The sequence below is a fragment of the Arvicanthis niloticus genome, assembly GCF_011762505.2.
Source record: "Arvicanthis niloticus isolate mArvNil1 chromosome Y unlocalized genomic scaffold, mArvNil1.pat.X SUPER_Y_unloc_4, whole genome shotgun sequence".
In the NCBI taxonomy this organism is placed as follows: domain Eukaryota; kingdom Metazoa; phylum Chordata; class Mammalia; order Rodentia; family Muridae; genus Arvicanthis; species Arvicanthis niloticus.
This window is the reverse complement of record NW_023045021.1, coordinates 1906662-1920370: the sequence shown is the minus strand read 5'-3', so window position 1 is coordinate 1920370 and position 13709 is coordinate 1906662. Positions and strand designations below refer to the sequence as shown.

General features: G+C 37.9%; 1 protein-coding gene across 3 annotated transcripts in view; it reads right to left on the bottom strand.

Annotated features, from left to right (window-relative positions):
- LOC117701335 (lysine-specific demethylase 5D) overlaps nucleotides 1-13709 on the bottom strand; it is a 48398-nt gene that overhangs the window by 12658 nt on the left and 22031 nt on the right. For all 3 annotated transcript variants that reach the window (XM_076706222.1, XM_076706221.1, XM_034493109.2), the window contains exons 8-17: nucleotides 12169-12327; nucleotides 9641-9760; nucleotides 9397-9555; nucleotides 5098-5279; nucleotides 4845-5007; nucleotides 1966-2085; nucleotides 1647-1841; nucleotides 1192-1373; nucleotides 987-1111; nucleotides 694-841 (exon numbers count right to left, since the gene is read on the bottom strand). In XM_076706222.1, coding sequence (XP_076562337.1) covers nucleotides 694-841; nucleotides 987-1111; nucleotides 1192-1373; nucleotides 1647-1841; nucleotides 1966-2085; nucleotides 4845-5007; nucleotides 5098-5279; nucleotides 9397-9555; nucleotides 9641-9760; nucleotides 12169-12327 — 1553 coding nt within the window. The remainder of the gene's footprint in view (nucleotides 1-693; nucleotides 842-986; nucleotides 1112-1191; nucleotides 1374-1646; nucleotides 1842-1965; nucleotides 2086-4844; nucleotides 5008-5097; nucleotides 5280-9396; nucleotides 9556-9640; nucleotides 9761-12168; nucleotides 12328-13709) is intronic.

The window sequence follows — 13709 nt, the reverse complement described above, 5'->3', positions numbered from 1 at the left end:
GAAGGTAGTTAAGTACTTAATGGGGTTGGTGTGTTTCTCTTGAATGATATTATGGTTAATAAAACCCCACTTACACAAGTGATTCTGATCTTAACAATTCTATAAGATTTGCTAACATGTAGGGCATCTTTTGTTTTCACAGCCATGCACAGTAATGTTCTAAAGTATATCTGAAAATATCCACTTTAATAATTCCTAGTTCATGCTGCACTTTGTTCTATTATATTTTAATTCTCATCATTTTGCCCAATATTGAATCTCTTCTTTTTAAAACTTGTATGGGAATCTGAGCAACAGTATATGCCATGTGTATGTCTGTGGAATACAGAGAGCATGTCCTGTCTCCTGGAACTGAAGATAGAAGCAGTTATAAACCATTTACTTACTGGGAACTAAACCTCTAACAAGGTAAGAAGCCCTCTTAAAGACCAGAGACACTCTTCTTAAGTTGAGAAGTCTACGTTTTGAATTCCAATTGGGCATATACAACATATAAATTTTTATTATAAGGATTCTCTTTTAGCCTACACAGATTTTTTGTTATTTATTTTCATATAGTCACCTACTTTTGTCTGCTTTTTTCCCCTCTTTCATTTTTGAAGCTCATGACATCCCAGGGTCTAACACTTGCTTGTCAAACATTCTACCAGTGAAGTAAGTCCCTAATCACTTTTGCTTGCTTTTCTAACATACCTGTCCTCTGAGTTACTGACCAGTCCTAGAACTTGAGAAATACAAGCCTCTGCTTCAGTTATGCATTTCTTCAGTCGCTGAAGCAACTCACTATTAGGAAATCGTCTATCATGAGCCTCAGATTCCAGTGCTCTTAGCTCTTCAAAACCTAAAAAGAGTTGAAGTTCCAAAAGAGTGTTATGGAAAGATGTAAGCTTTTTAGAATATCAGAGAAAGTAAATAATAAATAAGTAAATAAATAAATAAATAATAACTGATCATAGCTTAAAGGTTCTTCAATTTCTGTTACTCACTCCGTTTCCGTCCGTCCTCTACCTGTAGGGCTGCTTGTACTTTGTTGGCCCAGTTGTCAAATGACTCAGCCCGAATCTTCAGCTTTTGTAGCATAGCAGGCAGTTCATCCAATGTGTACCTGTACCTGGAGGAAGACCAGAAAAAGAATATATGGGCTAGATCTGCATTTCCTCTATCTCTTTCATATAATAGACCCATACTCACCGTAAGTACTGTCGGCTTCTTGAGCACTTGCACAGATCATTGATATGGGAAAGACAGACAAGACCATCTGGACAGTCATAACAGGCCAAGGCTGATAGGAAACACGTGGTTTTACACTTGATGCACTGACGCTCATCATCTGGGAGTAGCTCAAAGGCCTCTCGCTCAGCTTCCGTGATGCCCTGGGGGTGTTCAACCCACATATACTGTAAAGACTAGGAGCAGTGTTGTGGACACCCCACCACAGCCAATACTGAGCCCTGCTGTGGGCTTAACCTTGTAAGGATAGCTGTAGAGAAATTGGAAGAAAGACACATAAACACATACAGTTTTTGCCCTTACATTTCCAATAGCATGAATTAAAGAGAAGGCATAAAGTGCTTACTCAATATTGGTCTGTGTCTCTAACATAGTATATACTTGATGAGTCCTTAGCCCTACTTTCTGCCACCCACCTTCTCCAACAAGGTCTTTCGTAGGCGACGCTCCTCCTGTACCATAATGAACATCTCCTTGTGAACTGCCACTGCTAGATTTAGATCCAACTTCTCTGGGAATGCAGCCATCTTGCAGATGAGCTCCTCATGGGAGAAGACACAATAGCGCCGGAGATGGCGGTAGTGTTCAATACACTGGCGTCCAACAGGTAGCTGTAAGTGTGTTTAAGATTCTACATGGCTACCTGGAAACTATGAAGTGTAGTTTCTCTAAAATAACCCCTACTCATATTCTTTATACTGTTCTACCTGCAGGCCCACCATATCCTAGACTTACCCAATCAGCAGTGCAAAAGTTTACTGCCTCAGCAAAGTTATAGCCTTGGTTAAAGCCACTGTGGTAAGCACGAGGGAAAGTAATGACAAATTCCCCTGCACACTGGTTTGTACGAACAACCTGAAATATAGAAGAAAAACCAGAAGTAGTGTATGTTAGAAATAATGATAAATATAAACTTATGAATGCCACCAAATTCTGTTATGGACTTAAGAAGGGAAACATTAGAAATAAAAGACTATCTTTAAATGTATGAGTGAAGAAAGAAAATAAGATTGTGAAGACTAAATGTGATATACTCAGAAGAATCTATAAAGCAAAATGATGTAGAATTCAAAGAAAAGAAAATACAATATCAAAAACATTCTTAGCCAACCCCCCTAAAACAAAACAAACAACAACAAAAAACCAGGAAATCAAATTCTAAGCTCTCATATCTGACTTTCACATTTTGTTGATGCAAGTGGCAATAGCTAAAGCAATTTTAAAACCAAACTTAAATCATTTCTCAAAACAGAGATTATCTGAAAGACTCAAATGAAAAGTCAGATTTTTGTTTAAGACAATCCATTGTACTGCTAAACGAACAAAGTTCAATAGGACATAAAAAAAGAAAACATTGTTATGAGGTTTGTCAAGCAAGTAAGAAGACACTCTACACAATAAGTTATTAGTGAAATGAAAGTCAAAATATGAATGGCATTATGAATAAATCAATTTTTCACAACTGTGAAAAAATACAGAGAACAGAAGTCTTGGTCATCATTCAAAACAAAACAGAAAACACATATGTGAATATGGAAGCATTAGGAATATATACACAGCTAGCAGGAATGTAAAATGGTCATGAGGCTGCTGTAGCATGTTGGTTTCTCAAAATGTTAGAGAACTGTGCATTGATTATGCAATAATACTTGAGTATCCACCAAACAATTGAAAACAAAGATTTAAACAGATATTTGTAAACAAATGTTCACAACAGAATCATTCACCACAGCCAAAAGTAAATTAGCTGGGTGGTTCATCAGCTTAGGAAAGTGTAAAGAAAATATGACTTTCTATAGAATGAAGGACTATGTATCCACAAAAAGCAGTGATGTACTGACATATTCTTTAATAAGGATTAACTCCATTGAAGTTATACCAAGAGAAACTAGTTATCCATAATAGGTCACCTACTTTAAGAATGTTTGTTTTTAAGAACTACGTAGAGAATGAATTCATAGAGACTAAAAATCTGTACAGTACCATCTGCTGTTTCTAGTTTCCAATATTTGAGCTTATTGGATATTTACTTTTAAATTACGCAATTGTTCTTTTATTATTTTCTAAAATATCTTCTCTCCCTCCCTCCTATCCTATATATACATTGTTATACTGTTAGCAACCATAGTTTTATAGGTATTGAGCCTTTTTGTTTGTTTTATACCTTTGCTCCTTTGACCAACTTGTTATAAAGACAGTTGCTAATTCCTCTTACTCAAATAAGTTCTTGGCTGTAATGAACATTCCACTTCATGGACAGTTGCTGTTTTGTTTTTCATTTTTTAATAATTTTATTTATTTTAATTTTTTTCTTTTTACTTTTTGTATGTGTTACAGTGTTTCGGCTGTCTGCAAAAACATCTAGATTATGTTCTTTAGACTCCTAAAAATTAGAATCAAAAGCATATTTTGCAATACCTGACTTAACTAAGAATCTTTTATGTGGTTTTCTTGTGGAAAGAGTTTTACTTGTATACCTAATCCAGTAGATGGTAGATACTTTCCTTTGTAGCATTACTTTCTCAAAAAAAAAAAGACAAAATGACCGAAAAGTACCACAGGTACAAACAAAACAAAACAAAACAAAAACAAAAAGAAAAAAACAAAAAACAAACTAGCATTCTTTAATACAAAGTCACAAGTATACTGTAAGACTAGTGATGAAATAAAGGCAGATGACTCTAGTAGTATCAGAAAAAGTAAAATATGTCGCAAGAAACAAAGATCAAGAGGTTCTCATAGAAAGGCTGATACGGTAAATGATAAAGTTAAATACAAAAACATAATAAAATGTTACTCTACATAATTAGTAAACTGATAAAGTTTAACTATAAACTTTAAAAAATTCCAACGATGGAAGCCTGTGCTAAGTATATATGAAAAAAATTATAAATATTGTTCCTGGAATGATGAAGCAAGACAAATTTATAATTACATGCCTGGATAGTTGCATCATTGATATTCAGCATTATTTTTTTTCTTTTGAAATGGGTAAAATTAAGAAATAAAACAAAACATGTGAAATACCAGAAAATGTCAGAACAAGAGGGAGCATTAGAAGTTCCAATTTCATTCTGCTCAGATAAAGAAACTAAGAAATATTTACATATTTGTACAGCCAGAAAAAACACAGAGCTAAAAGTCTGAATTAGGAAAAGTACAAAACGTTGCAAAATATAGTACTTTGTTTTCCAAAAATTCTCTTGTAAAACAAGACATAAAATAATTAAATTTCCCAAATCTATAATGTAACTTCAATATCCCCCATTCAGGTCTTATAAAGTTAGAATATATGCTCAGTAATGTTAAAACAAAACTGGTTCTAGACTAGGTTTTTAAGATAAACTTATATAACAATCCTATATATATATATTATATAACAATCCTATTTCTCTTTTTTCTTTTTCTGTAACTTGAAAGAAGCATTGTAAGAGAACCACATATGTGATGGCCTGCCAATACTCAAAAAGAAAACCAAAAACATAAACAAAAACAAAAACATTCTTCTGTGTGGTGTGTGTGTAGTTTGTGTGCGTGTATATGTGTGTGTATGTGTGTGCACATGTTTTGAAAAAGCTGCATTTTCCCCTTGAGCCTCATTTCCAGGTACTCACTGGCACTCCATGTGACATCAGAGTGTTGGGATTCATCAGAGTGACAAGTTGGTGTAGGAGGTCAGGCTGGCTGTCAAACAACTCAGGTGTGAGTCTCTTCATAACATCCTCTAAGTGTTCTGCTGCTAGAGAAGGTACTCCATACCAGGTCTTTGGTTCTCCCCTGCCAGAGAGAAGAGATAAAGTTTAGATGCATTCTTGTACATAGGAGGGAGGTGTCTTGATATATTCCAGGTATTGGTGTCTCACTCACCAGTGCAGGTAGTTAATGGAGTAACTCCAGTGATCCTCAATATGCCAACAAAATGCTGAAAACACCATGCCCACATATAACCAAGGCACTTTCATTCCTGAGATGTCTGCATTGATGTGACAGAGAACAGACTGATCCAGCAGTGGCATCACGTTGAGATTCCAACCACTGGCAGCATACTCCTATTGAGTCAGAGAGTTACATTGTAGGTAGGGAGTAAGATTGGCCTGAGAAAGGTAAAATGAGCCAGATCTATAGACAAAAATAACTGTGTTCTTAGAATATAATGTATCCCATAATTTGTAGTTGCTTAGGAGGTGTATGTATGACTTCTGAGTATAATTTTTCTTTTCTACGAAAGTATAACCATGTTAAAAATCATAATGCAAATGAAGGTTCACATGACCCCGTAAGGATTCTTTATAAATGTTAATATTAAGCTATTTTATCTCATTTGTCTTTTGCCTGTTTTGTCTAAGATATTCTAACTTAAGTTTAATTCAACATACGTAGTAATTATTATTTAATCTTAATAATAATTACCAATGGAAACTTGCTATGGGTAGTTTTAAAATCATGATACCGGCTCTCCCAGGAGCTGTGACCCTGGAGCTGCTGCCAGCACTCTGTCCCCTCCAGGTCGCCAAGCTGCCAGTACCAACCCAGCTTCTCTCTCTAGACTCACCTCTGCTCCACAGGTGAAAAACACTCAGACAGCTTTATTACTTTAGAATTTACCTACTAGCACAATTGCTGGGATCAAAAACTTCCTGTCTGAAAATGTGTCCCCTTAACAATTTATTATCCCCTTCTCTCCTCTTGCCCTAAGCTTAATGGCTCATATCAGCTAGCCTCCACCCACCTCTTGGCTAGCTGCCCGGAGTGGTGTGCTTCCCGTTTCAAACCATGGCAGGAAAAGCCCCCTCTTTCTCTGCATCTCCTTTTCCTCCTGGGACCAGGAAGTCCCACCTGTCCTTTCTGTCCTTTCCGCCAAGAAATAGCCTCCCGGCCACCTTTACTGACCAAATAAAGAACCAATAGGGAACACCTCCCTCTACAATTCACCTTTTCTGTCCAATAAAAAATAAAAATAAATTCTTCTCCCAGATATAAATTGAACAAAACCATAGCAACTAAGTAAATCACACAGTATGAGGTACAAATGATGTGTAGTCCATCAATTTGTCAAAGTACCATATTTCCTAACTGAAAGAATTATCATTCTATCCCTGGATTATGTTTAGATTTTTAGCCTGAGGTTGCCACCTGAAAACCATGTCATCTCTCTCCCAATGTTAAAACTACTTGACTTTGATTATGAGACTAAAACAAGATTTCAACACCATCAGAAATCCGAGTACAACTTAAATATTACCTGAAAATACAGGGAGCACAAAACATAGGTCTCAAAACTTTACCAATTTGTAGAGACAGTTGACTACCTGGACAGTCCCCCACTCTTCAACACCTAGGAGCATCTGTCTTTGGCCTTTTGGCTAAGGATCATCTATCTACAGACTTGTAAAGCAGAATTACTTGAACAACCGCTGACCCTGTCTCAGCAAACCCAACAGCTGCAAAATATCTCCTTCTCTGGACAATATTGCCTGCAGATGAAATGGGCAATTTTTTGCCCAGTGGCTACCTTGCCACAATAAGCAACCTTGCCTGGAGGTGAAGATGCTTAGTATCTTCTTTGAACCAAGAAGGGATGCTGTCCGGAGCAGATATGTCTCACTGTCAAACCATTAAATAACATTAAATGCCCAATTATCATCAAAAAGTAGTCATCTAGCAACTGATGAGAGCAGATGCAGAGACACACCACCAAAAATTAAGGGGAGCCACAGGAATACTTTGGAAGAGCGGGAGGAAGGTTTGTAGAAGCCAGAGGGGTCAAGGACACCAGGAGAACAAGTCCCACAAAATAAACTAAGCAGCGCTCAGAGGACTCACAGATACTAAAGCTACACTTCTGGACCCTGTATGCTATATCTATATCCCCTATGTAAGTGCTATGGTTTGTGTCAGCTTTATGTTCTTGTGGGATTCGTAATAATGGGAATGAGGGCATTCATCTCTTACTCTTTCACCTGCCTTTGGTCCTCTTTTCCACCTACTGGGGTTGCCTGGTCCAGCCTTGATAAAAAGGTTGTGTCTTGTCCTACTGTAACTTGTTGTGCTGTCTTTGGTTGATATAACTAAGAGGCCTGATGTTTTGCTTGAAACAAAAGAAAGCAATAACAAATACAAAAGAATAGTAGATGTGGAAGGAAGTGAGATTAAAGAGGGGGAAATGGGAGGAGTGGAGAAGGGGAAACTTATTGGGATGAATGAAGGAAAAAAATGGCATTATGATATATTCATGGAAATGAGGAACCAAATAATAAATAAACAAGCAAATAATCAAATAATTGATCATTCAGAGGAAGGTAACCCAGATCAGAAAGATAAGTAGGGTAAGTATTCTGGTCATAATGGATATTAGCCATTAAGTAAATGATATCCAAGCTACAATCCCTAGTCTAAGAGATCATAGATATTTTCAAAGTGAGTAGAGAGAACACATGAATATCTCTGGCAGAAGTAAATGGAAATGTAGGGAAAGACATAAAACTTCAGGGCATCTGACACTTAATACGAAAATCTAGTGTAAGTAGAAACTCCATAAAATATATGAATACTACCGTAATAAGGTCTTTAAATAATGAGGGAGATGGAATCTCAACTAGCTATCTCTTGTCACCAAATGAAGCTACTAGTACTGATACTGGGCTCCATCCAATTTAGTTATTGACCAAAGGGATACCATGAAAATCCTCAAACAATCCAGCCTGTTGTCTTGACAATAAATGCTCTCCACAAGCTGACATTAGGGCCCCATTGCAGAAATCAACACCCACACAACTTATTGAACATAAAGAGATAGGGCTGATACTTACCCTGAGCATTCATCCCTACATTCTAAAGTCTTGCTATGAAAAGGTACTTTGCAGGCTGCTGAAGGAGTAAATACCAAGGCAGCCACAAACCCTTTGATCAACAGAGCAGTCCTGCCTGTAAAATATGATAGTGCAAAAGTGGCACAAACTTTGTAGGAATAACCAACAAATGTATGATTTGACTTAAGGTTCCTCAACAAAATGGAAGCCTTTCATAACAGACCTTGAGTGACCAAGAACCAGAGACTAGATAGCTATCTACCATTAGAGAAGATTTCTCCTGCAATAAATTAGAACAAATACAGACACTCACAGCCAGACATTATGCAGAGAAAGAGCAAGATCTTGAAATACTCATCTCTAGATGGGATGCCAGAGAGAGAAAGAAAAGGAGAGACAGGGGAGGAAGGAAAGGCAGGTGGGAGGAAAGGAAAGAAGGAGAAAGAGAAGAGGGGAGAAGAGAGAGAGAGAAAGAGAGACAGAGGCAGGGACAGACAGAGACAGAGACAGACAGACAGACAGACAGACAGACAGACACTTGAAACACCCAGCACTAAATGGGATATCTCCATCAAATTCCTCCCCTTAGAGCTCAGGGAACCCTGTGGAAGAGGAGGAGTGTTAGTGATAGAGGGAACAAAGGACACAAGAAGAATAAGGCCCTCTAAAACAACTGAATAAGACTCATATGTACTCACTAAGACTGAAGCAGTAATCACAGGGCTTTCTCAGATCTAAAACAGCTTTTGGTTTTATATTTTTATTGGACTCCTCAGTGTGTGAATAAGTGGGTCTCTGATCCTTGTGTCTCCTCTTGGGACTCTTTTCCTTCCATGAAGTTACCTTGTCCAACTTCTACAAAATGTATTTTGATTTATTAGACTTTATTTTGTCATGTTTGTTTATTATCTCTTAGAAGCTGTTCTTTTCTAATCAGAGACAGAAATGGAGTAGATTTAGAGGTGAGGGTACTGGGGAGAAACTTGAAGTAGAGAGAGGAGAAAATGTAGTAAGGATATATTTGTAGGAGAAAAGATTCTATTTTCAATAAAGAGGGAGCAGTATAAATCCATACAAAATTTGACCATATGACTGAAAAGGGCAAAGTTTTAATATTGATATTTAAAAAGAGGTTAATACTGTAACTGCTTAACTGATAAAAGTATTTTAATGTCTAGATACACCAGGAAAAAAAAGACAGTAACAAGTATATGAAAATTCTATTACTGACATATTTATGTAGTTATAAATATCACGTAGGAATAATACAATGTGAAAAAACCTAATGACAGAAAAATTTGAGTGCTAATATGACTCCTTTTACTCATATTTTAGTAGCTACTAATAGATGTATTACCTTTTCTTCAGGGGATAAGTTCCATTTGCTATTGTTGACAGGAAACCCACTGCCAAATTCTTTCGAGTGAATATCTGCTCCATACTCAACTGTCACATCCTCATCAATGCTGCTCAGTAGCCTCCAGAATTCCTTTTCCACAACTTCTGTAGGTACCATCTATGAGAATAGGTGAAAAGCTAGCCGTGGTTCACTGATATTTGTTTTCATAAGACTAGGAGACATTAATAATTCAGTCACATACATGTACAGGCATGTTGAAGTAGTCAGCCTTGAAGGAATCAGCCATCTCACCAAAACTCTGCAAAGTATACTCTTGTGTAGCTTGCTCAAAGCCAAAAGCTTCAGGGGGACGCTTACACTCCTAAAAAGAAAAAAGAACAACAACAAAAAAATCCAGTAAGGTTAAACCAAAAGGTGAAAAAAAAAAAAAGAAAAGAAAAAACCAGAAACATAAAAATCAGACACACTAAATCTAATAGAAGAGAAATGAGGAACACATTGGCACAGGAGAAAATTTCCTGAAGAGAATACAAATGGTTCAGGCTCTAAGATCAACATTTGATAAAAGCATTCTCATGAAACTGAAAAGCTTTTGTAAGGCAAGGGACATTGTCAATAGGACAAAATGGCAACATACAGATCAGGAATAGATGTTCACCAACCCTATATTCAACAGAGGGTTAATATCCAAAGTACATAAAGAACTCAGGAAGCTAAGACTCCAACAAACCAAATAACCCAATTAAACACGAGCTACAGAGCTAAACAGAGAATTCATAACAGAGCAATCTCGAATGGCTGAGAAACACTTAAAAAATGTTCAAAATCCTTAGTCAGGGAAATGCAAATCACAACCACCCTGAGATTCTACCTTCTAACAGTCAGAATGGGTAAGATCAAAAACTCAAGTGACAGCAGATGTGGAGAAAGGGGAACACTCTACCATTGCTGATGGGATTGCAAGCTGGTACAACCACTCTGGAAATCAGTCTGGTGTTTCCTCAGAAAATTGGACATAGCACTACCTGAGGACCCAGTTATACTACTCCTGGGCATATACCCAGAAGATGCTCCACTATACCACAGGAACACAGGCCCCACTATGTTCACAACACTTGTATTTGTAATAAATGGAATTCCAAAAACTGCAAACAATCTAGATGTCCTTCAACTGAAAAATGGGTAAAGAATTTACACAATGGAATACTCTTGTGTAACTATTAAGTAGTATTGTGTAGCTATTAAAAACAAAGATATCATGAACTTTGCAGGCAAATCGGTAGAAAATAGAAAATATCGTCTTGAGTGAAGTAACCCAAACCCAGAAAGACACATATGATATGTATTCACATATAAGTGGATATTAGCCATGAACTGCATGCTGTAATCCACAGACCCAAAGGAAACTAAGAAACAAGAAGGGCCCAAGGGAGGATGCTTGAATTACACTCAGAGGGAGAAATAAAATAGATATCAGAAGTGAATAAAGGGAGGCATAAGAGAAGGGATGGGGAGGGGATCATGGATAGGGATCAGGTATGAGGAGAAGACTGGGAGAATGAAAAATCACTGGGTTGGCATCTCTGGGATGAGCAAGAGAGCTGAGACAAGGGAGACTCCCAGGAGTCTATGGAGGTGACCTTAGCTGAGGCTTCTACCAGCTGGGGATATGGAGACTTAAGTGGTCACCTCCTGTAGCCAGGCAAGACTTCCAGTGGACGGATGGAACACTAACCCACCCACAAAACCTTCAACCCAAAATTTGTCCTGTCTACAGGATGTGCATACAGAGATTAAGGGAACAGCCAACCAATGACTGGGTCAACTTGAGACCCATCCCATGAGAGAGAAGCTCTGACACTATTAGTGACAATCTGCTATGCTTGTAACCTGGCATTAACTGTCTCCTTGAGAGGCTTCATCTAGCATTGGATGAAAACAGATGCAGAGAACCACACCCAAACACTAGGTGGAACTCTAGAAGTGTTGTGGAAAAGTGGGGAATAGGACTGAGAGAGCTGGAGAGGTAAAGGACACCACAAGAAAACCTACAGAGGCACCTAGTCTAGGTACATGGGAGCTCAGAGTCTGAACCATCAACCAAAGAACATGCAGGGGCTAGACTTAGGCCCCTTAAACATATGTAGTAGATATGCAGCTTAGTTTTCATGTGAGTCCCCTAACAACTGAAATGAGGTCTGTCTCTGACTCTGTTGCTGCCTTTGCATCCCCTTCTCCTAGCTGGTCTGCCTTATAGGGCAGTGAGTGGGAGAGGATATGCTTAGTCCTACTGCATTTGGATGTTCCAGGGTGGTATGATACCCATGGGGGACTTCCTGTCTCTGAGGAGGATTTGGGGAGAGGGGTTGTGAGGGTGGAACTGGGAGGAGAGGAGGGAGTGTAGGCTCCAACTGGGATATAAAATGAATAAATAAATTAATGAATAAAGAAAAAAGAAAGAAAGTGGGTTTTCAGGCTGCATTCAGTATTTTACATTAAAAACTTTACATTTTTAAACATGTTTAAGTTCTTTCAATATTCACTAAATAATTTTTTCCTTTTGGCTAACATTTTCACAATTTATAAATTATGATTTTATCTACTTCATGTAAATCATTATCATCGTTTAGTTACTCTGTCCAATTATTCTTACTCAGTATAAGCTAATCAAAATCTTCTCTACTAATTTTAGTCTATTTCAGTCCAAAAGGATAGATAAAAGAAATTGACTAGGTCATGATTAAACTGTCTAAGATGGACAAATCTTACCGCTAAGATACACTTTGGGCACCTCCATACCCCCTTGGGGACTTCAGAAAGTGGTGGCAATAGGCAAAAGATGTGGTAATTATCATTGCAGCCATCACAGAGCAGAAACCTATCGCCTTCATCCCCACGAGAGCATATTCGGCAAACATATGAATTCATCTGCCAAAGAAAACAAAGTAAATATGTAACATATTGGTTCCTCTATATACTTATCCCAAGTTTCTGGGTTATTGATTCTGAATTCCTTATAACCATACAATATGAAAACTCTAAAATCTCCTGTCTGACAGAAAGCACAACAGTATATAAATAATCATAACAACACAACAAATAGATCATATTCAAGATGTTCAGAAAGCAATAATGAAGTATTTCTTTTAGAAAATTTAGGAGTAGGGTTCAAAATGCAGCTCAGTTGGCAAAATATTTACTTATCATTCACGAAGTCCTGAGTTCTCTCCCCAGCACTACAAAAACAAAGTATGTATATGCACACTTACAATTCTAACACTTTGAGATGGAGGTAGGATGATCAGAAATTCAAGACTCTATTTAGATATATAGCTAGACTAGTTAGGGATATATTATAACCTGTCTCACACAGCAGAAAGTAAAGTAAAATATCCAGTGACATAAAATTCACTTTGTTTATTCCATAAACCTAACTTGCACTTATATAACTTATATAGCTAACCTAACATACCCCTCTTTCTCTCTCTCTCTCTCTCTCTCTCTCTCTCTCTCTCTCTCTCTCTCTCTCTCTCTCACACACACACACACACACACACACACACACACACACACAAACCTGTTTGCCCCTTTTTCCCTAGCCAGGAAACCTAGACTCCTCCCCAATTCCTATTTACCGACCACAACTAGCTACTCTCACCTCTGCTACAGGCCTCTGGTCAGTTCTCTCAGGAGACATCAGAATTTGCTCAGCCAACTACCTCCACCCCAACCCCAGGACCTCCCTGCTCTAAGAGAGAGGACTAAAGCAGCAGCTCTTCCTACCCTCCTAACCAGTCCTTGGAACACACTGACCCACTGTACTACTTCCTGAACATATGGAAAAGGCAGGAAGCTCCATTTTGTGAGCTCATCTCATCCCCGTCAGAGTCCTTGTCTACTCCCATTCCTAGCTGTGGAACCTAGACTAGTTGGTCCTTCAACTGTCACTCCAACCTATTCTACCTATCCTCCCTGCATACACTTGGCTCATACTCTACAACCATAACGTCTGTTGTTAACATCATTCATCTCATCTACTTAGTTCTAGAGCCTTGTGTGTTCCCATTGGTTCCTTCTATCCCAGTCAGTCTAGCACTATACGTCTTGCATCCTCTCAGAAATAATGACATAAAGCTCTGTACAAGGAAAGTAACATCCAAAAATCAGAATTTTTTTTTTTGCAACATAGAGCAAAGGACTAAAGACCTCTGCCTCAACTCATCTATCCCAGTCAGTCTAGCACTATACGTCTTGCATCCTCTCAGAAATAATGACATAAAGCTCTGTACAAGGAAAGTAACATCCAAAAA